Genomic DNA, 22,585 nt, shown 5'->3' with positions numbered 1-22,585 from the left:
GAAAATCAACTCTTCAAAAGAGCAATAGACTTTAAATTAAACATTCATGCAAAACATTAGACTTTCACTGCTTATGTCAAGATCCTGTAAGGTTTTCTTTTATCGATGAAAACTCACCATTATGTATGGCCGGTTAGCTCAGCTGGTCAGAGCGTGGTGCTAATAACGCCGAGGTCATGGGTTCAATCTCCATACTGGCCATTTGTAACATAAAGACTGCCAGAAAATCAACTCTTCAAAAGAGCAATAGACTTTAAATTAAACATTCATGCAAAACATTAGACTTTCACTGCTTATGTCAAGATCCTGCAAGGTTTTCTTATATCGATGAAAAGTCAACATTATGTATGGCCGGTTAGCTCAGCTGGTCAGAGCGTGGTGCTAATAACGCCAAGGTCATGGGTTCAATCCCCATACTGGCCATTTGAAACATAATATCTGCCGGAAAATCAACTCTTCAAAAGAGCAGGAGGCTTCAAATTCAACCTTAATGGATGTTGATTTTGCAAAACATTAGAATTTCACTGCTTATGTCAAGAGCCTGTAAGGTTTTTTTTTATCGATGAAAACTCACCATTATGTATGGCCGGTTAGCTCAGCTGGTCAGAGCGTGGTGCTAATAACGCCAAGGTCATGGGTTCAATCCCCATACTGGCCATTTGAAACATAATATCTGCCGGAAAATCAACTCTTCAAAAGAGCAGGAGGCTTCAAATTCAACCTTAATGGATGTTGATTTTGCAAAACATTAGAATTTCACTGCTTATGTCAAGAGCCTGTAAGGTTTTTTTTTATCGATGAAAACTCACCATTATGTATGGCCGGTTAGCTCAGCTGGTCAGAGCGTGGTGCTAATAACGCCAAGGTCATGGGTTCAATCCCCATACTGGCCATTTGAAACATAATATCTGCTGGAAAATCAACTCTTCAAAAGAGTGGGAGGCTTTAAATTAGACTTTCTCCACCTATGTCAAGATCCTGTAAGATTTTCTTACATCGATGAAAACTCATCGTTATGTATGGCCGGTTAGCTCAGCTGGTCAGACTGTGTTGCTAATAACGCCAAGGTCATGGGTTCAACCCCCATACTGGCCATTTGAAACATAAAGACTGCTGGAAAATCAACTCTTCAAAAGAGCAATAGACTTTAAATTAAACATTCATGCAAAACATTAGACTTTCACTGCTTATGTCAAGATCCTGTAAGGTTTTCTTTTATCGATGAAAACTCACCATTATGTATGGCCGGTTAGCTCAGCTGGTCAGAGCGTGGTGCTAATAACGCCGAGGTCATGGGTTCAATCTCCATACTGGCCATTTGTAACATAAAGACTGCCAGAAAATCAACTCTTCAAAAGAGCGGAAGGCTTCAAATTAAACCTTGATGGATGTTGATTTTGCAAAACATTAGAATTTCACTGCTTATGTCAAGATCCTGTAAGGTTTTCTTACATCGATGAAAACTCATCTTTATGTATGGCTGGTTAGCTCAGCTGGTCAGAGCGTGGTGCTAATAACGCCAAGGTCATGGGTTCAATCCCCATACTGGCCATTTGAAACATAAAGACTGCTGGAAAATCAACTCTTCAAAAGAGCAATAGACTTTAAATTAAACATTCATGCAAAACATTAGACTTTCACTGCTTATGTCAAGATCCTGTAAGGTTTTCTTATATCGATGAAAACTCACCATTATGTATGGCCAGTTAGCTCAGCTGGTCAGAGCGTGGTGCTAATAACGCCAAGGTCATGGGTTCAATCCCCATACTGGCCATTTGAAACATAAATGCTTCTGGAAAATCAACTCTTCAAAAGAGCGGCAGGCTTTAGATTAAAAATTCATGCAAAACATTAGACTTTCACTGCTTATGTCAAGATCCTGTAAGGTTTTCTTATATCGATGAAAAGTCAACATTATGTATGGCCGGTTAGCTCAGCTGGTCAGAGCGTGGTGCTAATAACGCCAAGGTCATGGGTTCAATCCCCATACTGGCCATTCGAAACATAAATGCTTCTGGAAAATCAACTCTTCAAAAGAGCGGGAGGCTTCAAATTAAACCTTGATGGATGTTGATTTTGCAAAACATTAGAATTTCATTGCTTATGTCAAGATCCTGTAAGGTTTTCTTATTTCGATGAAAACTCAACATTATGTATGGCCGGTTAGCTCAGCTGGTCAGAGCGTGGTGCTAATAACGCCAAGGTCATGGGTTCAATCCCCATACTGGCCATTTGTAACATAAAGACTGACAGAAAATCAACTCTTTAAAAGAGCGGGAGGCTTCAAATTAAACCTTGATGGATGTTGATTTTGCAAAACATTAGAATTTCACTGCTTATGTCAAGAGCCTGTAAGGTTTTTTTTTATCGATGAAAACTCACCATTATGTATGGCCGGTTAGCTCAGCTGGTCAGAGCGTGGTGCTAATAACGCCAAGGTCATGGGTTCAATCCCCATACTGGCCATTTGAAACATAATATCTGCCGGAAAATCAACTCTTCAAAAGAGCAGGAGGCTTCAAATTCAACCTTAATGGATGTTGATTTTGCAAAACATTAGAATTTCACTGCTTATGTCAAGAGCCTGTAAGGTTTTTTTTTATCGATGAAAACTCACCATTATGTATGGCCGGTTAGCTCAGCTGGTCAGAGCGTGGTGCTAATAACGCCAAGGTCATGGGTTCAATCCCCATACTGGCCATTTGAAACATAATATCTGCTGGAAAATCAACTCTTCAAAAGAGTGGGAGGCTTTAAATTAGACTTTCTCCACCTATGTCAAGATCCTGTAAGATTTTCTTACATCGATGAAAACTCATCGTTATGTATGGCCGGTTAGCTCAGCTGGTCAGACTGTGTTGCTAATAACGCCAAGGTCATGGGTTCAACCCCCATACTGGCCATTTGAAACATAAAGACTGCTGGAAAATCAACTCTTCAAAAGAGCAATAGACTTTAAATTAAACATTCATGCAAAACATTAGACTTTCACTGCTTATGTCAAGATCCTGTAAGGTTTTCTTTTATCGATGAAAACTCACCATTATGTATGGCCGGTTAGCTCAGCTGGTCAGAGCGTGGTGCTAATAACGCCGAGGTCATGGGTTCAATCTCCATACTGGCCATTTGTAACATAAAGACTGCCAGAAAATCAACTCTTCAAAAGAGCGGAAGGCTTCAAATTAAACCTTGATGGATGTTGATTTTGCAAAACATTAGAATTTCACTGCTTATGTCAAGATCCTGTAAGGTTTTCTTACATCGATGAAAACTCATCTTTATGTATGGCTGGTTAGCTCAGCTGGTCAGAGCGTGGTGCTAATAACGCCAAGGTCATGGGTTCAATCCCCATACTGGCCATTTGAAACATAAAGACTGCTGGAAAATCAACTCTTCAAAAGAGCAATAGACTTTAAATTAAACATTCATGCAAAACATTAGACTTTCACTGCTTATGTCAAGATCCTGTAAGGTTTTCTTATATCGATGAAAACTCACCATTATGTATGGCCAGTTAGCTCAGCTGGTCAGAGCGTGGTGCTAATAACGCCAAGGTCATGGGTTCAATCCCCATACTGGCCATTTGAAACATAAATGCTTCTGGAAAATCAACTCTTCAAAAGAGCGGCAGGCTTTAGATTAAAAATTCATGCAAAACATTAGACTTTCACTGCTTATGTCAAGATCCTGTAAGGTTTTCTTATATCGATGAAAAGTCAACATTATGTATGGCCGGTTAGCTCAGCTGGTCAGAGCGTGGTGCTAATAACGCCAAGGTCATGGGTTCAATCCCCATACTGGCCATTCGAAACATAAATGCTTCTGGAAAATCAACTCTTCAAAAGAGCGGGAGGCTTCAAATTAAACCTTGATGGATGTTGATTTTGCAAAACATTAGAATTTCATTGCTTATGTCAAGATCCTGTAAGGTTTTCTTATTTCGATGAAAACTCAACATTATGTATGGCCGGTTAGCTCAGCTGGTCAGAGCGTGGTGCTAATAACGCCAAGGTCATGGGTTCAATCCCCATACTGGCCATTTGTAACATAAAGACTGACAGAAAATCAACTCTTTAAAAGAGCGGGAGGCTTCAAATTAAACCTTGATGGATGTTGATTTTGCAAAACATTAGAATTTCACTGCTTATGTCAAGAGCCTGTAAGGTTTTCTTATATCGATGAAAAGTCAACATTATGTATGGCCGGTTAGCTCAGCTGGTCAGAGCGTGTTGCTAATAACGCCAAGGTCATGGGTTCAATCCCCATACTGGCCATTTGAAACATAATATCTGCCGGAAAATCAACTCTTCAAAAGAGCAGGAGGCTTCAAATTCAACCTTAATGGATGTTGATTTTGCAAAACATTAGAATTTCACTGCTTATGTCAAGAGCCTGTAAGGTTTTTTTTTATCGATGAAAACTCACCATTATGTATGGCCGGTTAGCTCAGCTGGTCAGAGCGTGGTGCTAATAACGCCAAGGTCATGGGTTCAATCCCCATACTGGCCATTTGAAACATAATATCTGCTGGAAAATCAACTCTTCAAAAGAGTGGGAGGCTTTAAATTAGACTTTCTCCACCTATGTCAAGATCCTGTAAGATTTTCTTACATCGATGAAAACTCATCGTTATGTATGGCCGGTTAGCTCAGCTGGTCAGACTGTGTTGCTAATAACGCCAAGGTCATGGGTTCAACCCCCATACTGGCCATTTGAAACATAAAGACTGCTGGAAAATCAACTCTTCAAAAGAGCAATAGACTTTAAATTAAACATTCATGCAAAACATTAGACTTTCACTGCTTATGTCAAGATCCTGTAAGGTTTTCTTATATCGATGAAAACTCACCATTATGTATGGCCAGTTTGCTCAGCTGGTCAGAGCGTGGTGCTAATAACGCCAAGGTCATGGGTTCAATCCCCATACTGGCCATTTGAAACATAAATGCTTCTGGAAAATCAACTCTTCAAAAGAGCGGCAGGCTTTAGATTAAAAATTCATGCAAAACATTAGACTTTCACTGCTTATGTCAAGATCCTGTAAGGTTTTCTTATATCGATGAAAAGTCAACATTATGTATGGCCGGTTAGCTCAGCTGGTCAGAGCGTGGTGCTAATAACGCCAAGGTCATGGGTTCAATCCCCATACTGGCCATTCGAAACATAAATGCTTCTGGAAAATCAACTCTTCAAAAGAGCGGGAGGCTTCAAATTAAACCTTGATGGATGTTGATTTTGCAAAACATTAGAATTTCATTGCTTATGTCAAGATCCTGTAAGGTTTTCTTATTTCGATGAAAACTCAACATTATGTATGGCCGGTTAGCTCAGCTGGTCAGAGCGTGGTGCTAATAACGCCAAGGTCATGGGTTCAATCCCCATACTGGCCATTTGTAACATAAAGACTGCCAGAAAATCAACTCTTTAAAAGAGCGGGAGGCTTCAAATTAAACCTTGATGGATGTTGATTTTGCAAAACATTAGAATTTCACTGCTTATGTCAAGAGCCTGTAAGGTTTTCTTATATCGATGAAAAGTCAACATTATGTATGGCCGGTTAGCTCAGCTGGTCAGAGCGTGTTGCTAATAACGCCAAGGTCATGGGTTCAATCCCCATAATGGCCATTTGAAACATTAAGTCTGCCGGAAAATCAACTCTTCAAGAGAGCGGCAGGCTTTAGATTAAACATTCATGCAAAACATTAGACTTTCACTGCTTATGCAAAGATCCTGTAAGGTTTTCTTATATCGATGAAAACTCAACATTATGTATGGCCGGTTAGCTCAGCTGGTCAGAGCGTGGTGCTAATAACGCCAAGGACATGGGTTCAATCCCCATACTGGCCATTTGAAACATAGAGTCTGCCGGAAATTCATCTTTTCAACAGTGCGGGAGACTTCAAATTAAACATTGATGGATGTTGATTGTGCAAAACATTAGAAATTCGCTGCTTATGTCAAGATCCTGTAAGGTTTTCTTATATCGATGAAAAGACAACATTATGTATGGCCGCTTAGCTCAGCTGGTCAAAGCGTGGTGCTAATAACGCCGAGGTCATGGGTTCAATCTCCATACTGGCCATTTGTAACATAAAGACTGCCAGAAAATCAACTCTTCAAAAGAGCGGAAGGCTTCAAATTAAACCTTGATGGATGTTGATTTTGCAAAACATTAGAATTTCACTGCTTATGTCAAGATCCTGTAAGGTTTTCTTATATCGATGAAAAGTCAACATTATGTATGGCCGGTTAGCTCAGCTGGTCAGAGCGTGGTGCTAATAACGCCAAGGTCATGGGTTCAACCCCCATACTGGCCATTTGAAACATAAAGACTGCCCGAAAATCAACTCTTCAAAAGACTGGGAGGCTTTAAATTAGACTTTCTCCACTTATGTCAAGATCCTGTAAGGTTTTCTTACATCGATGAAAACTCATCGTTATGTATGGCTGGTTAGCTCACCTGGTCAGAGCGTGGTGCTAATAACGCCAAGGTCATGGGTTCAATCCCCATACTGGCCATTTGAAACATAAAGACTGCTGGAAAATCAACTCTTCAAAAGAGCAATAGACTTTAAATTAAACATTCATGCAAAACATTAGACTTTCACTGCTTATGTCAAGATCCTGTAAGGTTTTCTTATATCGATGAAAACTCAACATTATGTATGGCCGGTTAGCTCAGCTGGTCAGAGCGTGGTGCTAATAACGTCAAGGACATGGGTTCAATCCCCATACTGGCCATTTGAAACATAGAGTCTGCCGGAAAATCATCTTTTCAACAGTGCGGGAGGCTTCAAATTAAACATTGATGGATGTTGATTGTGCAAAACATTAGAAATTCACTGCTTATGTCAAGATCCTGTAAGGTTTTCTTATATCGATGAAAAGACAACATTATGTATGGCCGGTTAGCTCAGCTGGTCAGAGCGTGGTGCTAATAACGCCAAGGTCATGGGTTCAACCCCCATACTGGCCATTTGAAACATAAAGACTGCCCGAAAATCAACTCTTCAAAAGACTGGGAGGTTTTAAATTTGACTTTCTCCACTTATGTCAAGATCCTGTAAGGTTTTCTTACATCGATGAAAACTCATCGTTATGTATGGCTGGTTAGCTCACCTGGTCAGAGCGTGGTGCTAATAACGCCAAGGTCATGGGTTCAATCCCCATACTGGCCATTTGAAACATAAAGACTGCTGGAAAATCAACTCTTCAAAAGAGCAATAGACTTTAAATTAAACATTCATGCAAAACATTAGACTTTCACTGCTTATGTCAAGATCCTGTAAGGTTTTCTTATATCGATGAAAACTCACCATTATGTATGGCCGGTTAGCTCAGCTGGTCAGAGCGTGGTGCTAATAACGCCAAGGTCATGTGTTCAATCCCCATACTGGCCATTTGAAACATAAATGCTTCTGGAAAATCAACTCTTCAAAAGAGCGGCAGGCTTTAGATTAAAAATTCATGCAAAACATTAGACTTTCACTGCTTATGTCAAGATCCTGTAAGGTTTTCTTATATCGATGAAAAGTCAACATTATGTATGGCCGGTTAGCTCAGCTGGTCAGAGCGTGGTGCTAATAACGTCAAGGTCATGGGTTCAATCCCCATACTGGCCATTCGAAACATAAATGCTTCTGGAAAATCAACTCCTCAAAAGAGCGGGAGGCTTCAAATTAAACCTTGATGGATGTTGATTTTGCAAAACATTAGAATTTCATTGCTTATGTCAAGATCCTGTAAGGTTTTCTTATTTCGATGAAAACTCAACATTATGTATGGCCGGTTAGCTCAGCTGGTCAGAGCGTGGTGCTAATAACGCCAAGGTCATGGGTTCAATCCCCATACTGGCCATTTGTAACATAAAGACTGCCAGAAAATCAACTCTTTAAAAGAGCGGGAGGCTTCAAATTAAACCTTGATGGATGTTGATTTTGCAAAACATTAGAATTTCACTGCTTATGTCAAGAGCCTGTAAGGTTTTCTTATATCGATGAAAAGTCAACATTATGTATGGCCGGTTAGCTCAGCTGGTCAGAGCGTGTTGCTAATAACGCCAAGGTCATGGGTTCAATCCCCATAATGGCCATTTGAAACATTAAGTCTGCCGGAAAATCAACTCTTCAAGAGAGCGGCAGGCTTTAGATTAAACATTCATGCAAAACATTAGACTTTCACTGCTTATGCAAAGATCCTGTAAGGTTTTCTTATATCGATGAAAACTCAACATTATGTATGGCCGGTTAGCTCAGCTGGTCAGAGCGTGGTGCTAATAACGCCAAGGACATGGGTTCAATCCCCATACTGGCCATTTGAAACATAGAGTCTGCCGGAAAATCATCTTTTCAACAGTGCGGGAGGCTTCAAATTAAACATTGATGGATGTTGATTGTGCAAAACATTAGAAATTCACTGCTTATGTCAAGATCCTGTAAGGTTTTCTTATATCGATGAAAAGACAACATTATGTATGGCCGCTTAGCTCAGCTGGTCAAAGCGTGGTGCTAATAACGCCAAGGTCATGTGTTCAACCCCCATACTGGCCGTTTGAAACATAAAGACTGCCCGAAAATCAACTCTTCAAAAGACTGGGAGGCTTTAAATTAGACTTTCTCCACTTATGTCAAGATCCTGTAAGGTTTTCTTACATCGATGAAAACTCATCGTTATGTATGGCTGGTTAGCTCACCTGGTCAGAGCGTGGTGCTAATAACGCCAAGGTCATGGGTTCAATCCCCATACTGGCCATTTGAAACATAAAGACTGCTGGAAAATCAACTCTTCAAAAGAGCAATAGACTTTAAATTAAACATTCATTCAAAAGACTGGGAGGCTTTAAATTAGACTTTCTCCACTTATGTCAAGATCCTGTAAGGTTTTCTTACATCGATGAAAACTCATCGTTATGTATGGCTGGTTAGCTCACCTGGTCAGAGCGTGGTGCTAATAACGCCAAGGTCATGGGTTCAATCCCCATACTGGCCATTTGAAACATAAATGCTTCTGGAAAATCAACTCTTCAAAAGAGCGGCAGGCTTTAGATTAAAAATTCATGCAAAACATTAGACTTTCACTGCTTATGTCAAGATCCTGTAAGGTTTTCTTATATCGATGAAAAGTCAACATTATGTATGGCCGGTTAGCTCAGCTGGTCAGAGCGTGGTGCTAATAACGCCAAGGTCATGGGTTCAATCCCCATACTGGCCATTCGAAACATAAATGCTTCTGGAAAATCAACTCTTCAAAAGAGCGGGAGGCTTCAAATTAAACCTTGATGGATGTTGATTTTGCAAAACATTAGAATTTCATTGCTTATGTCAAGATCCTGTAAGGTTTTCTTATTTCGATGAAAACTCAACATTATGTATGGCCGGTTAGCTCAGCTGGTCAGAGCGTGGTGCTAATAACGCCAAGGTCATGGGTTCAATCCCCATACTGGCCATTTGTAACATAAAGACTGCCAGAAAATCAGCTCTTTAAAAGAGCGGGAGGCTTCAAATTAAACCTTGATGGATGTTGATTTTGCAAAACATTAGAATTTCACTGCTTATGTCAAGAGCCTGTAAGGTTTTCTTATATCGATGAAAAGTCAACATTATGTATGGCCGGTTAGCTCAGCTGGTCAGAGCGTGGTGCTAATAACGCCAAGGTCATGGGTTCAATCCCCATACTGGCCATTTGTAACATAAAGACTGCCAGAAAATCAGCTCTTTAAAAGAGCGGGAGGCTTCAAATTAAACCTTGATGGATGTTGATTTTGCAAAACATTAGAATTTCACTGCTTATGTCAAGAGCCTGTAAGGTTTTCTTATATCGATGAAAAGTCAACATTATGTATGGCCGGTTAGCTCAGCTGGTCAGAGCGTGGTGCTAATAACGCCAAGGTCATGGGTTCAACCCCCATACTGGCCATTTGAAACATAAAGACTGCCCGAAAATCAACTCTTCAAAAGACTGGGAGGCTTTAAATTAGACTTTCTCCACTTATGTCAAGATCCTGTAAGGTTTTCTTACATCGATGAAAACTCATCGTTATGTATGGCTGGTTAGCTCACCTGGTCAGAGCGTGGTGCTAATAACGCCAAGGTCATGGGTTCAATCCCCATACTGGCCATTTGAAACATAAAGACTGCTGGAAAATCAACTCTTCAAAAGAGCAATAGACTTTAAATTAAACATTCATGCAAAACATTAGACTTTCACTGCTTATGTCAAGATCCTGTAAGGTTTTCTTATATCGATGAAAACTCACCATTATGTATGGCCGGTTAGCTCAGCTGGTCAGAGCGTGGTGCTAATAACGCCAAGGTCATGGGTTCAATCCCCATACTGGCCATTTGAAACATAGAGTCTGCTGGAAATTCATCTTTTCAACAGTGCGGGAGACTTCAAATTAAACATTGATGGATGTTGATTGTGCAAAACATTAGAAATTCACTGCTTATGTCAAGATCCTGTAAGGTTTTCTTACATCGATGAAAACTCATCGTTATGTATGGCTGGTTAGCTCACCTGGTCAGAGCGTGGTGCTAATAACGCCAAGGTCATGGGTTCAATCCCCATACTGGCCATTTGAAACATAAAGACTGCTGGAAAATCAACCCTTCAAAAGAGCAATAGACTTTAAATTAAACATTCATGCAAAACATTAGACTTTCACTGCTTATGTCAAGATCCTGTAAGGTTTTCTTATATCGATGAAAACTCACCATTATGTATGGCCGGTTAGCTCAGCTGGTCAGAGCGTGGTGCTAATAACGCCAAGGTCATGTGTTCAATCCCCATACTGGCCATTTGAAACATAAATGCTTCTGGAAAATCAACTCTTCAAAAGAGCGGCAGGCTTTAGATTAAAAATTCATGCAAAACATTAGACTTTCACTGCTTATGTCAAGATCCTGTAAGGTTTTCTTATATCGATGAAAAGTCAACATTATGTATGGCCGGTTAGCTCAGCTGGTCAGAGCGTGGTGCTAATAACGCCAAGGTCATGGGTTCAATCCCCATACTGGCCATTCGAAACATAAATGCTTCTGGAAAATCAACTCTTCAAAAGAGCGGGAGGCTTCAAATTAAACCTTGATGGATGTTGATTTTGCAAAACATTAGAATTTCATTGCTTATGTCAAGATCCTGTGAGGTTTTCTTATTTCGATGAAAACTCAACATTATGTATGGCCGGTTAGCTCAGCTGGTCAGAGCGTGGTGCTAATAACGCCAAGGTCATGGGTTCAATCCCCATACTGGCCATTTGTAACATAAAGACTGCCAGAAAATCAACTCTTTAAAAGAGCGGGAGGCTTCAAATTAAACCTTGATGGATGTTGATTTTGCAAAACATTAGAATTTCACTGCTTATGTCAAGAGCCTGTAAGGTTTTCTTATATCGATGAAAAGTCAACATTATGTATGGCCGGTTAGCTCAGCTGGTCAGAGCGTGTTGCTAATAACGCCAAGGTCATGGGTTCAATCCCCATAATGGCCATTTGAAACATTAAGTCTGCCGGAAAATCAACTCTTCAAGAGAGCGGCAGGCTTTAGATTAAACATTCATGCAAAACATTAGACTTTCACTGCTTATGCAAAGATCCTGTAAGGTTTTCTTATATCGATGAAAACTCAACATTATGTATGGCCGGTTAGCTCAGCTGGTCAGAGCGTGGTGCTAATAACGCCAAGGACATGGGTTCAATCCCCATACTGGCCATTTGAAACATAGAGTCTGCCGGAAAATCATCTTTTCAACAGTGCGGGAGGCTTCAAATTAAACATTGATGGATGTTGATTGTGCAAAACATTAGAAATTCACTGCTTATGTCAAGATCCTGTAAGGTTTTCTTATATCGATGAAAAGACAACATTATGTATGGCCGCTTAGCTCAGCTGGTCAAAGCGTGGTGCTAATAACGCCGAGGTCATGGGTTCAATCTCCATACTGGCCATTTGTAACATAAAGACTGCCAGAAAATCAACTCTTCAAAAGAGCGGAAGGCTTCAAATTAAACCTTGATGGATGTTGATTTTGCAAAACATTAGAATTTCACTGCTTATGTCAAGATCCTGTAAGGTTTTCTTATATCGATGAAAAGACAACATTATGTATGGCCGGTTAGCTCAGCTGGTCAGAGCGTGGTGCTAATAACGCCAAGGTCATGGGTTCAACCCCCATACTGGCCATTTGAAACATAAAGACTGCCCGAAAATCAACTCTTCAAAAGACTGGGAGGCTTTAAATTAGACTTTCTCCACTTATGTCAAGATCCTGTAAGGTTTTCTTACATCGATGAAAACTCATCGTTATGTATGGCTGGTTAGCTCACCTGGTCAGAGCGTGGTGCTAATAACGCCAAGGTCATGGGTTCAATCCCCATACTGGCCATTTGAAACATAAAGACTGCTGGAAAATCAACTCTTCAAAAGAGCAATAGACTTTAAATTAAACATTCATGCAAAACATTAGACTTTCACTGCTTATGTCAAGATCCTGTAAGGTTTTCTTATATCGATGAAAACTCACCATTATGTATGGCCGGTTAGCTCAGCTGGTCAGAGCGTGGTGCTAATAACGCCAAGGTCATGGGTTCAATCCCCATACTGGCCATTTGAAACATAGAGTCTGCTGGAAATTCATCTTTTCAACAGTGCGGGAGACTTCAAATTAAACATTGATGGATGTTGATTGTGCAAAACATTAGAAATTCACTGCTTATGTCAAGATCCTGTAAGGTTTTCTTACATCGATGAAAACTCATCGTTATGTATGGCTGGTTAGCTCACCTGGTCAGAGCGTGGTGCTAATAACGCCAAGGTCATGGGTTCAATCCCCATACTGGCCATTTGAAACATAAAGACTGCTGGAAAATCAACTCTTCAAAAGAGCAATAGACTTTAAATTAAACATTCATGCAAAACATTAGACTTTCACTGCTTATGTCAAGATCCTGTAAGGTTTTCTTATATCGATGAAAACTCACCATTATGTATGGCCGGTTAGCTCAGCTGGTCAGAGCGTGGTGCTAATAACGCCAAGGTCATGGGTTCAATCCCCATACTGGCCATTTGAAACAAAGAGTCTGCTGGAAATTCATCTTTTCAACAGTGCGGGAGACTTCAAATTAAACATTGATGGATGTTGATTGTGCAAAACATTAGAAATTCACTGCTTATGTCAAGATCCTGTAAGGTTTTCTTACATCGATGAAAACTCATCGTTATGTATGGCTGGTTAGCTCACCTGGTCAGAGCGTGGTGCTAATAACGCCACGGTCATGGGTTCAATCCCCATACTGGCCATTTGAAACATAAAGACTGCTGGAAAATCAACTCTTCAAAAGAGCAATAGACTTTAAATTAAACATTCATGCAAAACATTAGACTTTCACTGCTTATGTCAAGATCCTGTAAGGTTTTCTTATATCGATGAAAACTCACCATTATGTATGGCCGGTTAGCTCAGCTGGTCAGAGCGTGGTGCTAATAACGCCAAGGTCATGGGTTCAATCCCCATAATGGCCATTTGAAACATTAAGTCTGCCGGAAAATCAACTCTTCAAGAGAGCGGCAGGCTTTAGATTAAACATTCATGCAAAACATTAGACTTTCACTGCTTATGCAAAGATCCTGTAAGGTTTTCTTATATCGATGAAAACTCAACATTATGTATGGCCGGTTAGCTCAGCTGGTCAGAGCGTGGTGCTAATAACGCCAAGGACATGGGTTCAATCCCCATACTGGCCATTTGAAACATAGAGTCTGCCGGAAAATCATCTTTTCAACAGTGCGGGAGGCTTCAAATTAAACATTGATGGATGTTGATTGTGCAAAACATTAGAAATTCACTGCTTATGTCAAGATCCTGTAAGGTTTTCTTATATCGATGAAAAGACAACATTATGTATGGCCGCTTAGCTCAGCTGGTCAAAGCGTGGTGCTAATAACGCCGAGGTCATGGGTTCAATCTCCATACTGGCCATTTGTAACATAAAGACTGCCAGAAAATCAACTCTTCAAAAGAGCGGAAGGCTTCAAATTAAACCTTGATGGATGTTGATTTTGCAAAACATTAGAATTTCACTGCTTATGTCAAGATCCTGTAAGGTTTTCTTATATCGATGAAAAGACAACATTATGTATGGCCGGTTAGCTCAGCTGGTCAGAGCGTGGTGCTAATAACGCCAAGGTCATGGGTTCAACCCCCATACTGGCCATTTGAAACATAAAGACTGCCCGAAAATCAACTCTTCAAAAGACTGGGAGGCTTTAAATTAGACTTTCTCCACTTATGTCAAGATCCTGTAAGGTTTTCTTACATCGATGAAAACTCATCGTTATGTATGGCTGGTTAGCTCACCTGGTCAGAGCGTGGTGCTAATAACGCCAAGGTCATGGGTTCAATCCCCATACTGGCCATTTGAAACATAAAGACTGCTGGAAAATCAACTCTTCAAAAGAGCAATAGACTTTAAATTAAACATTCATGCAAAACATTAGACTTTCACTGCTTATGTCAAGATCCTGTAAGGTTTTCTTATATCGATGAAAACTCACCATTATGTATGGCCGGTTAGCTCAGCTGGTCAGAGCGTGGTGCTAATAACGCCAAGGTCATGGGTTCAATCCCCATACTGGCCATTTGAAACATAGAGTCTGCTGGAAATTCATCTTTTCAACAGTGCGGGAGACTTCAAATTAAACATTGATGGATGTTGATTGTGCAAAACATTAGAAATTCACTGCTTATGTCAAGATCCTGTAAGGTTTTCTTACATCGATGAAAACTCATCGTTATGTATGGCTGGTTAGCTCACCTGGTCAGAGCGTGGTGCTAATAACGCCAAGGTCATGGGTTCAATCCCCATACTGGCCATTTGAAACATAAAGACTGCTGGAAAATCAACTCTTCAAAAGAGCAATAGACTTTAAATTAAACATTCATGCAAAACATTAGACTTTCACTGCTTATGTCAAGATCCTGTAAGGTTTTCTTTTATCGATGAAAACTCACCATTATGTATGGCCGGTTAGCTCAGCTGGTCAGAGCGTGGTGCTAATAACGCCAAGGTCATGGGTTCAATCCCCATACTGGCCATTCGAAAAATAAATGCTTCTGGAAAATCAACTCTTCAAAAGAGCGGGAGGCTTCAAATTAAACCTTGATGGATGTTGATTTTGCAAAACATTAGAATTTCATTGCTTATGTCAAGATCCTGTAAGGTTTTCTTATTTCGATGAAAACTCAACATTATGTATGGCCGGTTAGCTCAGCTGGTCAGAGCGTGGTGCTAATAACGCCAAGGTCATGGGTTCAATCCCCATACTGGCCATTTGTAACATAAAGACTGCCAGAAAATCAGCTCTTTAAAAGAGCGGGAGGCTTCAAATTAAACCTTGATGGATGTTGATTTTGCAAAACATTAGAATTTCACTGCTTATGTCAAGAGCCTGTAAGGTTTTCTTATATCGATGAAAAGTCAACATTATGTATGGCCGGTTAGCTCAGCTGGTCAGAGCGTGGTGCTAATAACGCCAAGGTCATGGGTTCAACCCCCATACTGGCCATTTGAAACATAAAGACTGCCCGAAAATCAACTCTTCAAAAGACTGGGAGGCTTTAAATTAGACTTTCTCCACTTATGTCAAGATCCTGTAAGGTTTTCTTACATCGATGAAAACTCATCGTTATGTATGGCTGGTTAGCTCACCTGGTCAGAGCGTGGTGCTAATAACGCCAAGGTCATGGGTTCAATCCCCATACTGGCCATTTGAAACATAAAGACTGCTGGAAAATCAACTCTTCAAAAGAGCAATAGACTTTAAATTAAACATTCATGCAAAACATTAGACTTTCACTGCTTATGTCAAGATCCTGTAAGGTTTTCTTATATCGATGAAAACTCACCATTATGTATGGCCGGTTAGCTCAGCTGGTCAGAGCGTGGTGCTAATAACGCCAAGGTCATGGGTTCAATCCCCATACTGGCCATTTGAAACATAGAGTCTGCTGGAAATTCATCTTTTCAACAGTGCGGGAGACTTCAAATTAAACATTGATGGATGTTGATTGTGCAAAACATTAGAAATTCACTGCTTATGTCAAGATCCTGTAAGGTTTTCTTACATCGATGAAAACTCATCGTTATGTATGGCTGGTTATCTCACCTGGTCAGAGCGTGGTGCTAATAACGCCAAGGTCATGGGTTCAATCCCCATACTGGCCATTTGAAACATAAAGACTGCTGGAAAATCAACTCTTCAAAAGAGCAATAGACTTTAAATTAAACATTCATGCAAAACATTAGACTTTCACTGCTTATGTCAAGATCCTGTAAGGTTTTCTTATATCGATGAAAACTCACCATTATGTATGGCCGGTTAGCTCAGCTGGTCAGAGCGTGGTGCTAATAACGCCAAGGTCATGGGTTCAATCCCCATACTGGCCATTTGAAACATAGAGTCTGCTGGAAATTCATCTTTTCAACAGTGCGGGAGACTTCAAATTAAACATTGATGGATGTTGATTGTGCAAAACATTAGAAATTCACTGCTTATGTCAAGATCCTGTAAGGTTTTCTTACATCGATGAAAACTCATCGTTATGTATGGCTGGTTAGCTCACCTGGTCAGAGCGTGGTGCTAATAACGCCACGGTCATGGGTTCAATCCCCATACTGGCCATTTGAAACATAAAGACTGCTGGAAAATCAACTCTTCAAAAGAGCAATAGACTTTAAATTAAACATTCATGCAAAACATTAGACTTTCACTGCTTATGTCAAGATCCTGTAAGGTTTTCTTATATCGATGAAAACTCACCATTATGTATGGCCGGTTAGCTCAGCTGGTCAGAGCGTGGTGCTAATAACGCCAAGGTCATGGGTTCAATCCCCATACTGGCCATTTGAAACATAGAGTCTGCTGGAAATTCATCTTTTCAACAGTGCGGCAGGCTTTAGATTAAAAATTCATGCAAAACATTAGACTTTCACTGCTTATGTCAAGATCCTGTAAGGTTTTCTTACATCGATGAAAACTCATCGTTATGTATGGCTGGTTAGCTCACCTGGTCAGAGCGTGGTGCTAATAACGCCAAGGTCATGGGTTCAATCCCCATACTGGCCATTCGAAACATAAATGCTTCTGGAAAATCAACTCTTCAAAAGAGCGGGAGGCTTCAAATTAAACCTTGATGGATGTTGATTTTGCAAAACATTAGAATTTCATTGCTTATGTCAAGATCCTGTAAGGTTTTCTTATTTCGATGAAAACTCAACATTATGTATGGCCGGTTAGCTCAGCTGGTCAGAGCGTGGTGCTAATAACGCCAAGGTCATGGGTTCAATCCCCATACTGGCAATTTGTAACATAAAGACTGCCAGAAAATCAACTCTTTAAAAGAGCGGGAGGCTTCAAATTAAACCTTGATGGATGTTGATTTTGCAAAACATTAGAATTTCACTGCTTATGTCAAGAGCCTGTAAGGTTTTCTTATATCGATGAAAAGTCAACATTATGTATGGCCGGTTAGCTCAGCTGGTCAGAGCGTGGTGCTAATAACGCCAAGGACATGGGTTCAATCCCCATACTGGCCATTTGAAACATAGAGTCTGCCGGAAAATCATCTTTTCAACAGTGCGGGAGGCTTCAAATTAAACATTGATGGATGTTGATTGTGCAAAACATTAGAAATTCACTGCTTATGTCAAGATCCTGTAAGGTTTTCTTATATCGATGAAAAGACAACATTATGTATGGCCGCTTAGCTCAGCTGGTCAAAGCGTGGTGCTAATAACGCCGAGGTCATGGGTTCAATCTCCATACTGGCCATTTGTAACATAAAGACTGCCAGAAAATCAACTCTTCAAAAGAGCGGAAGGCTTCAAATTAAACCTTGATGGATGTTGATTTTGCAAAACATTAGAATTTCACTGCTTATGTCAAGATCCTGTAAGGTTTTCTTATATCGATGAAAAGACAACATTATGTATGGCCGGTTAGCTCAGCTGGTCAGAGCGTGGTGCTAATAACGCCAAGGTCATGGGTTCAACCCCCATACTGGCCATTTGAAACATAAAGACTGCCCAAAAATCAACTCTTCAAAAGACTGGGAGGCTTTAAATTAGACTTTCTCCACTTATGTCAAGATCCTGTAAGGTTTTCTTACATCGATGAAAACTCATCGTTATGTATGGCCGGTTAGCTCAGCTGGTCAGAGCGTGGTGCTGATAACGCCAAGGTCATGGGTTCAACCCCCATACTGGCCATTTGTAACATAAAGACTGCCAGAAAATCAACTCTTCAAAAGAGCGGGAGGCTTCAAATTAAACCTTGATGGATTTTGCAAAACATTAGAATTTTACTGCTTATGTCAAGATCCTGTAAGGTTTTCTTATATCGATGAAAACTCAACACTATGTATGGCCAGTTAGCTCCGCTGGTCAGAGCGTGGTGCTAATAACGCCAAGGTCATGGGTTCAATCCCTATACCTGCCATTTGAAACATAAAGTCTGCTGGAAAATCAACTCTTCAAAAGAGCAATAGACTTTAAATTAAACATTAGCCTTTCACTGCTTATGTCAAGATCCTATAAGGTTTTCTTATATCGATGAAAAGTCAACATTATGTATGGCCGGTTAGCTCAGCTGGTCAGAGCGTGGTGCTAATAATGCCAAGGTCATGGGTTCAATCCCCATACTGGCCATTTGAAACATAAATGCTTCTGGAAAATCAACTCTTCAAAAGAGCGGGAGGCTTTAGAATAAACATTCATGCAAAACATTCGACTTTCACTGCTTATGTCAAGATCCCTTAAGGTTTTCTGATATCGATGAAAACTCAACATTATGTATGGCCCGTTAGCTCAGCTGGTCAGAGCGTGGTGCTAATAATGCCAAGGTCATGGGTTCAACCCCCATACTGGCCATTTGAAACATAATGTCTGCCGGAAAATCAACTCTTCAAAAGAGTGGGAGGCTTTAAATTAGACTTTCTCCACTTATGTCAAGATCCTGTAAGGTTTTCTTACATCGATGAAAACTCATCGTTATGTATGGCCGGTTAGCTCAGGTGGTCAGAGTGTGTTGCTAATAACGCCAAGGTCATGGGTTCAACCCCCATACTGGCCATTTGAAACATAAAGACTGCCGGAAAATCAACTCTTCAAAAGAGCAATAGACTTTAAATTAAACATTCATGCAAAACATTACACTTTAACTGCTTATGTCAAGATCCTGTAAGGTTTTCTTATATCGATGAAAAGTCAACATTATGTATGGCCGTTTAGCTCAGCTGGTCAGAGCGTGGTGCTAATAACGCCAAGGTCATGGGTTCAATCCCCATACTGGCCATTTGAAACATAAATGCTTCTGGAAAATCAACTCTTCAAGAGAGTGGGAGGCTTTAGATTAAACATTCATGCAAAACATTAGTCTTTCACTGCTTATGTCAAGATCCTGTAATGTTTTCTGATATCGATGAAAAGTCAACATTACGTATGGCCGGTTAGCTCAGCTGGTCAGAGCGTGGTGCTAATAAAGCCAAGGTCATGGGTTCAATCCCCATACTGGCCATTTGAAACATAAAGACTGCCGGAAAATCAACTCTTCAAAAGAGCAATAGACTTTAAATTAAACATTCATGCAAAACATTACACTTTAACTGCTTATGTCAAGATCCTGTAAGGTTTTCTTATATTGATGAAAAGTCAACATTATGTATGGCCGGTTAGCTCAGCTGGTCAGAGCGTGGTGCTAATAACGCCAAGGTCATGGGTTCAATCCCCATATTGGCCATTTGAAACATAAATGCTTCTGGAAAATCAACTCTTCAAAAGAGTGGGAGGCTTTAGATTAAACATTCATGCAAAACGTTAGACTTTCACTGCTTATGTCAAGATCCTGTAATGTTTTCTGATATCGATGAAAAGTCAACATTATGTATGGCTGGTCAGAGCGTGGTGCTAATAAAGCCAAGGTCATGGGTTCAATCCCCATACTGGCCATTTGAAACATAAATACTGCCGGGAAATCATCTCTTCAAAACAGCAGGAGGCTTCAAATTAAACATTCATGCAAAACATTAGCCTTTCACTGCTTATGTCAAGATCCTATAAGGTTTTCTTATATCGATGAAAACTCAACATTATGAATGTCCGGTTAGCTCAGCTGGTCAGAGCGTGGTGCTAATAACGCCAAGGTCATGGGTTCAATCCCCATACTGGCCATTTGAAACATAAATGCTGCTGGAAAATCAACTCTTCAAAAGAGCGGGAGGCTTCAAATTAAACCTTGATGGATTTTGCAAAACATTAGAATTTTACTGCTTATGTCAAGATCCTGTAAGGTTTTCTTATATCGATGAAAACTCAACACTATGTATGGCCAGTTAGCTCCGCTGGTCAGAGCGTGGTGCTAATAATGCCAAGGTCATGGGTTCAATCCCTATACCTGCCATTTGAAACATAAAGTCTGCTGGAAAATCAACTCTTCAAAAGAGCAATAGACTTTAAATTAAACATTCATGCAAAACATTAGCCTTTCACTGCTTATGTCAAGATCCTATAAGGTTTTCTTATATCGATGAAAAGTCAACATTATATATGGCCGGTTAGCTCAGTTGGTCAGAGTGTGGTGCTAATAATGCCAAGGTCATGGGTTCAATCCCCATACTGGCCATTTGAAACATAAATGCTGCCGGAAAATCAACTCTTCAAAAGAGCGGGAGGCTTTAGATTAAACATTCATGCAAAACATTATGTCAAGATCCTGTAAGGTTTTCTGATATCGGTGAAAACTCAACATTATGTATGGCCGGTTAGCTCAGCTGGTCAGAGCGTGGTGCTAATAACACCAAGGTCATGGGTTCAATCCCCATGCTGGCCATTTGAAACATAAAGTCTGCCGGAAAATCATCTCTTCAAAAGAGCGGGAGGCTTCAAATTAAACCTTGATGGATGTTGATTTTGCAAAACATTAGAATTTTACTGCTTATGAAATGCATTTAGTCATGCCAATGTACAGCCAATCAGGTAAGCAGGAAAAAACCCAAACACATGTTCTGTGTAAAATTGCTCAATATAAGATTAAGTAATAAATTACTTTTGACCTGTGAACACATTATTGTATATCCAACCCGAACAAAACAGAACAAAATTTGACTGAAAGTTAGAGTTAAAGTTAGAATTTCAGGGGGTGGGGGGATAATCAAGCCTACTGACCTTGGCTCTCTGAGGTGCAGCAGCTTCCTCCTGTTTCTCCACACTTCCCTCGAAGGTCAGACACTTCCCGCTCCAGACTTTCTAATCGCTCCCGCAAGGAAGCAAAGTCTGCATTGCATCCACAAGACACAGAACCTGACCCTGATGAAACCAGTTTTATCTTATGGGTCAGCACCAGGGGAGAGCCAGGTGCCAGATCAATTTCTTTACCTGAGGAGAAACATTTGGAAAATGCAAACATAACTGTCAAGTGTTAAAATGAGGGGGTAAGAAAAATATGTGATGATATTGTGATGAAGAATAAAAATCTGTTCTTCAACCAATTATATGCACTGTTGTCATAGTGTTAAATATATAGTTAATGCCAAACTAATTTGTATTACCTCCTTGGCTCACATCAGATGAATCCCCCTGAGAGGAACACCCCTCAGAGATCACCACCTGTAACAACAGCACCTGGTTAAACTATCAGAAGACGTATTTTATTATTGGAATTTCCACTATATAAATGCATTTCACACAACTGCACAAATATGAGGGCTGATGGTTTGGCCATAACCTCAATCCATCCTAAACTCTTAATTTAATTACTTCTGTGTTTCTATTCTGTGGCTATTGAGAGTTGGTGATAATAACTTAAATCACCTTGATGGTGTCCTGGTCAGCATCCCTCGGTGTCCTTTCACCTCTGACCTGTAGCTCCTTGGAGGTTGATGGGGTCAGGATGGCTGGCCCAGCCAGAAGAATCAGGATGAGGGAGGGGAAGAGGGGAAGCATTACTGGGAACAGACTGGAATCCATTCCAATGGTTAGTGGGAGGAAAAGGGAAAGGAAAGCTGTTGGACAGTTCAGGAAAACCAAGCTCTTTGATTGATCTGGACCTTATTTTATCAAGTTCTTTCAGACTATTATTGTCTGCAGAACAGGGAACTCTCAGCTGCTGTCACTTTGCCTCAGCCGGGCTCTTCATAGGTGATGACATCAATCGTCTTCTTCTCTCCAAGAACTTTCCACCTGGAAGAAAACCAGAAACACAGATTAAAGATCACGTTAAATTTCATATTAGCTCAGCAGACATTACATTAATTACCACAAATGGGACCATTAGTTGTTTATGGGCTTGTTAGAGTTGCATGTCAGCCAATGAAACCCATTCAGTTATCCTATGTCTGGCTTACACACATGCAGAATGCAGCAGACGACTGGCATAATGAGCAGATGTTTTCCACAGCTGTTGATCATTTGAGTCAATTTACATATTTTATTTGAAAGATTTGATGACAAAGTTTTCAATTTAAAATGCATGAAAAGCTCCTCAAAATGATCAAAATTATGCTGAATTGAACGTGTAAACTTTAACAGACTGAAAA

General features: G+C 40.3%; 1 protein-coding gene and 70 non-coding genes across 72 annotated transcripts in view; 70 read left to right on the top strand and 1 right to left on the bottom strand.

The window, feature by feature from the left end:
* The window catches only part of LOC102233410 (tenascin-like), a 58,812-nt gene that overhangs the window by 31,447 nt on the left and 4,780 nt on the right, over positions 1–22,585 (bottom strand). For both annotated transcript variants that reach the window (XM_023345108.1, XM_023345109.1), the window contains exons 2-4: positions 21,861–22,229; positions 21,599–21,656; positions 21,216–21,425 (exon numbers count right to left, since the gene is read on the bottom strand). In XM_023345108.1, coding sequence (XP_023200876.1) covers positions 21,216–21,425; positions 21,599–21,656; positions 21,861–22,016 — 424 coding nt within the window. In that variant the 5' untranslated portion in view covers positions 22,017–22,229. The remainder of the gene's footprint in view (positions 1–21,215; positions 21,426–21,598; positions 21,657–21,860; positions 22,230–22,585) is intronic.
* trnai-aau lies at positions 350–423 on the top strand. Its single transcript has one exon. It is a non-coding gene; the product is annotated as a tRNA-Ile (tRNA).
* On the top strand, positions 585–658 carry trnai-aau. The gene has a single exon. It is a non-coding gene; the product is annotated as a tRNA-Ile (tRNA).
* On the top strand, positions 820–893 carry trnai-aau. Its single transcript has one exon. It is a non-coding gene; the product is annotated as a tRNA-Ile (tRNA).
* On the top strand, positions 1,479–1,552 carry trnai-aau. The gene has a single exon. It is a non-coding gene; the product is annotated as a tRNA-Ile (tRNA).
* On the top strand, positions 1,701–1,774 carry trnai-aau. Its single transcript has one exon. It is a non-coding gene; the product is annotated as a tRNA-Ile (tRNA).
* Positions 1,923–1,996, top strand: trnai-aau. Its single transcript has one exon. It is a non-coding gene; the product is annotated as a tRNA-Ile (tRNA).
* trnai-aau lies at positions 2,158–2,231 on the top strand. The gene has a single exon. It is a non-coding gene; the product is annotated as a tRNA-Ile (tRNA).
* On the top strand, positions 2,393–2,466 carry trnai-aau. The gene has a single exon. It is a non-coding gene; the product is annotated as a tRNA-Ile (tRNA).
* trnai-aau lies at positions 2,628–2,701 on the top strand. The gene has a single exon. It is a non-coding gene; the product is annotated as a tRNA-Ile (tRNA).
* trnai-aau lies at positions 3,287–3,360 on the top strand. Its single transcript has one exon. It is a non-coding gene; the product is annotated as a tRNA-Ile (tRNA).
* trnai-aau lies at positions 3,509–3,582 on the top strand. Its single transcript has one exon. It is a non-coding gene; the product is annotated as a tRNA-Ile (tRNA).
* Positions 3,731–3,804, top strand: trnai-aau. The gene has a single exon. It is a non-coding gene; the product is annotated as a tRNA-Ile (tRNA).
* Positions 3,966–4,039, top strand: trnai-aau. The gene has a single exon. It is a non-coding gene; the product is annotated as a tRNA-Ile (tRNA).
* Positions 4,201–4,274, top strand: trnai-aau. Its single transcript has one exon. It is a non-coding gene; the product is annotated as a tRNA-Ile (tRNA).
* Positions 4,436–4,509, top strand: trnai-aau. The gene has a single exon. It is a non-coding gene; the product is annotated as a tRNA-Ile (tRNA).
* trnai-aau lies at positions 4,860–4,933 on the top strand. The gene has a single exon. It is a non-coding gene; the product is annotated as a tRNA-Ile (tRNA).
* On the top strand, positions 5,082–5,155 carry trnai-aau. Its single transcript has one exon. It is a non-coding gene; the product is annotated as a tRNA-Ile (tRNA).
* trnai-aau lies at positions 5,317–5,390 on the top strand. The gene has a single exon. It is a non-coding gene; the product is annotated as a tRNA-Ile (tRNA).
* trnai-aau lies at positions 5,774–5,847 on the top strand. Its single transcript has one exon. It is a non-coding gene; the product is annotated as a tRNA-Ile (tRNA).
* On the top strand, positions 6,244–6,317 carry trnai-aau. Its single transcript has one exon. It is a non-coding gene; the product is annotated as a tRNA-Ile (tRNA).
* On the top strand, positions 6,446–6,519 carry trnai-aau. Its single transcript has one exon. It is a non-coding gene; the product is annotated as a tRNA-Ile (tRNA).
* Positions 6,903–6,976, top strand: trnai-aau. The gene has a single exon. It is a non-coding gene; the product is annotated as a tRNA-Ile (tRNA).
* On the top strand, positions 7,105–7,178 carry trnai-aau. The gene has a single exon. It is a non-coding gene; the product is annotated as a tRNA-Ile (tRNA).
* Positions 7,327–7,400, top strand: trnai-aau. The gene has a single exon. It is a non-coding gene; the product is annotated as a tRNA-Ile (tRNA).
* On the top strand, positions 7,549–7,622 carry trnai-aau. Its single transcript has one exon. It is a non-coding gene; the product is annotated as a tRNA-Ile (tRNA).
* trnai-aau lies at positions 7,784–7,857 on the top strand. The gene has a single exon. It is a non-coding gene; the product is annotated as a tRNA-Ile (tRNA).
* Positions 8,241–8,314, top strand: trnai-aau. The gene has a single exon. It is a non-coding gene; the product is annotated as a tRNA-Ile (tRNA).
* On the top strand, positions 8,678–8,751 carry trnai-aau. The gene has a single exon. It is a non-coding gene; the product is annotated as a tRNA-Ile (tRNA).
* Positions 8,915–8,988, top strand: trnai-aau. Its single transcript has one exon. It is a non-coding gene; the product is annotated as a tRNA-Ile (tRNA).
* Positions 9,137–9,210, top strand: trnai-aau. The gene has a single exon. It is a non-coding gene; the product is annotated as a tRNA-Ile (tRNA).
* trnai-aau lies at positions 9,372–9,445 on the top strand. Its single transcript has one exon. It is a non-coding gene; the product is annotated as a tRNA-Ile (tRNA).
* On the top strand, positions 9,607–9,680 carry trnai-aau. The gene has a single exon. It is a non-coding gene; the product is annotated as a tRNA-Ile (tRNA).
* On the top strand, positions 9,842–9,915 carry trnai-aau. Its single transcript has one exon. It is a non-coding gene; the product is annotated as a tRNA-Ile (tRNA).
* Positions 10,044–10,117, top strand: trnai-aau. The gene has a single exon. It is a non-coding gene; the product is annotated as a tRNA-Ile (tRNA).
* On the top strand, positions 10,266–10,339 carry trnai-aau. The gene has a single exon. It is a non-coding gene; the product is annotated as a tRNA-Ile (tRNA).
* On the top strand, positions 10,501–10,574 carry trnai-aau. Its single transcript has one exon. It is a non-coding gene; the product is annotated as a tRNA-Ile (tRNA).
* trnai-aau lies at positions 10,723–10,796 on the top strand. Its single transcript has one exon. It is a non-coding gene; the product is annotated as a tRNA-Ile (tRNA).
* Positions 10,945–11,018, top strand: trnai-aau. The gene has a single exon. It is a non-coding gene; the product is annotated as a tRNA-Ile (tRNA).
* Positions 11,180–11,253, top strand: trnai-aau. The gene has a single exon. It is a non-coding gene; the product is annotated as a tRNA-Ile (tRNA).
* On the top strand, positions 11,637–11,710 carry trnai-aau. The gene has a single exon. It is a non-coding gene; the product is annotated as a tRNA-Ile (tRNA).
* On the top strand, positions 12,107–12,180 carry trnai-aau. The gene has a single exon. It is a non-coding gene; the product is annotated as a tRNA-Ile (tRNA).
* trnai-aau lies at positions 12,309–12,382 on the top strand. The gene has a single exon. It is a non-coding gene; the product is annotated as a tRNA-Ile (tRNA).
* trnai-aau lies at positions 12,531–12,604 on the top strand. The gene has a single exon. It is a non-coding gene; the product is annotated as a tRNA-Ile (tRNA).
* Positions 12,766–12,839, top strand: trnai-aau. The gene has a single exon. It is a non-coding gene; the product is annotated as a tRNA-Ile (tRNA).
* trnai-aau lies at positions 12,988–13,061 on the top strand. The gene has a single exon. It is a non-coding gene; the product is annotated as a tRNA-Ile (tRNA).
* Positions 13,445–13,518, top strand: trnai-aau. Its single transcript has one exon. It is a non-coding gene; the product is annotated as a tRNA-Ile (tRNA).
* Positions 13,667–13,740, top strand: trnai-aau. The gene has a single exon. It is a non-coding gene; the product is annotated as a tRNA-Ile (tRNA).
* On the top strand, positions 14,137–14,210 carry trnai-aau. Its single transcript has one exon. It is a non-coding gene; the product is annotated as a tRNA-Ile (tRNA).
* Positions 14,339–14,412, top strand: trnai-aau. Its single transcript has one exon. It is a non-coding gene; the product is annotated as a tRNA-Ile (tRNA).
* On the top strand, positions 14,561–14,634 carry trnai-aau. Its single transcript has one exon. It is a non-coding gene; the product is annotated as a tRNA-Ile (tRNA).
* On the top strand, positions 14,796–14,869 carry trnai-aau. Its single transcript has one exon. It is a non-coding gene; the product is annotated as a tRNA-Ile (tRNA).
* Positions 15,018–15,091, top strand: trnai-aau. The gene has a single exon. It is a non-coding gene; the product is annotated as a tRNA-Ile (tRNA).
* trnai-aau lies at positions 15,253–15,326 on the top strand. The gene has a single exon. It is a non-coding gene; the product is annotated as a tRNA-Ile (tRNA).
* Positions 15,488–15,561, top strand: trnai-aau. The gene has a single exon. It is a non-coding gene; the product is annotated as a tRNA-Ile (tRNA).
* Positions 15,690–15,763, top strand: trnai-aau. The gene has a single exon. It is a non-coding gene; the product is annotated as a tRNA-Ile (tRNA).
* On the top strand, positions 15,912–15,985 carry trnai-aau. Its single transcript has one exon. It is a non-coding gene; the product is annotated as a tRNA-Ile (tRNA).
* trnai-aau lies at positions 16,369–16,442 on the top strand. Its single transcript has one exon. It is a non-coding gene; the product is annotated as a tRNA-Ile (tRNA).
* On the top strand, positions 16,826–16,899 carry trnai-aau. Its single transcript has one exon. It is a non-coding gene; the product is annotated as a tRNA-Ile (tRNA).
* trnai-aau lies at positions 17,048–17,121 on the top strand. The gene has a single exon. It is a non-coding gene; the product is annotated as a tRNA-Ile (tRNA).
* Positions 17,283–17,356, top strand: trnai-aau. The gene has a single exon. It is a non-coding gene; the product is annotated as a tRNA-Ile (tRNA).
* Positions 17,518–17,591, top strand: trnai-aau. Its single transcript has one exon. It is a non-coding gene; the product is annotated as a tRNA-Ile (tRNA).
* trnai-aau lies at positions 17,988–18,061 on the top strand. Its single transcript has one exon. It is a non-coding gene; the product is annotated as a tRNA-Ile (tRNA).
* On the top strand, positions 18,190–18,263 carry trnai-gau. The gene has a single exon. It is a non-coding gene; the product is annotated as a tRNA-Ile (tRNA).
* Positions 18,628–18,701, top strand: trnai-aau. The gene has a single exon. It is a non-coding gene; the product is annotated as a tRNA-Ile (tRNA).
* On the top strand, positions 19,274–19,347 carry trnai-aau. Its single transcript has one exon. It is a non-coding gene; the product is annotated as a tRNA-Ile (tRNA).
* Positions 19,496–19,569, top strand: trnai-aau. Its single transcript has one exon. It is a non-coding gene; the product is annotated as a tRNA-Ile (tRNA).
* On the top strand, positions 19,718–19,791 carry trnai-aau. The gene has a single exon. It is a non-coding gene; the product is annotated as a tRNA-Ile (tRNA).
* trnai-aau lies at positions 20,149–20,222 on the top strand. Its single transcript has one exon. It is a non-coding gene; the product is annotated as a tRNA-Ile (tRNA).
* Positions 20,600–20,673, top strand: trnai-aau. The gene has a single exon. It is a non-coding gene; the product is annotated as a tRNA-Ile (tRNA).
* On the top strand, positions 20,807–20,880 carry trnai-aau. The gene has a single exon. It is a non-coding gene; the product is annotated as a tRNA-Ile (tRNA).

The sequence above is a fragment of the Xiphophorus maculatus genome, chromosome 13 (genome assembly GCF_002775205.1).
Source record: "Xiphophorus maculatus strain JP 163 A chromosome 13, X_maculatus-5.0-male, whole genome shotgun sequence".
In the NCBI taxonomy this organism is placed as follows: domain Eukaryota; kingdom Metazoa; phylum Chordata; class Actinopteri; order Cyprinodontiformes; family Poeciliidae; genus Xiphophorus; species Xiphophorus maculatus.
The sequence above is the reverse complement of the archived record's forward strand: the minus strand, read 5'-3'. Positions and strand labels throughout refer to the sequence as shown.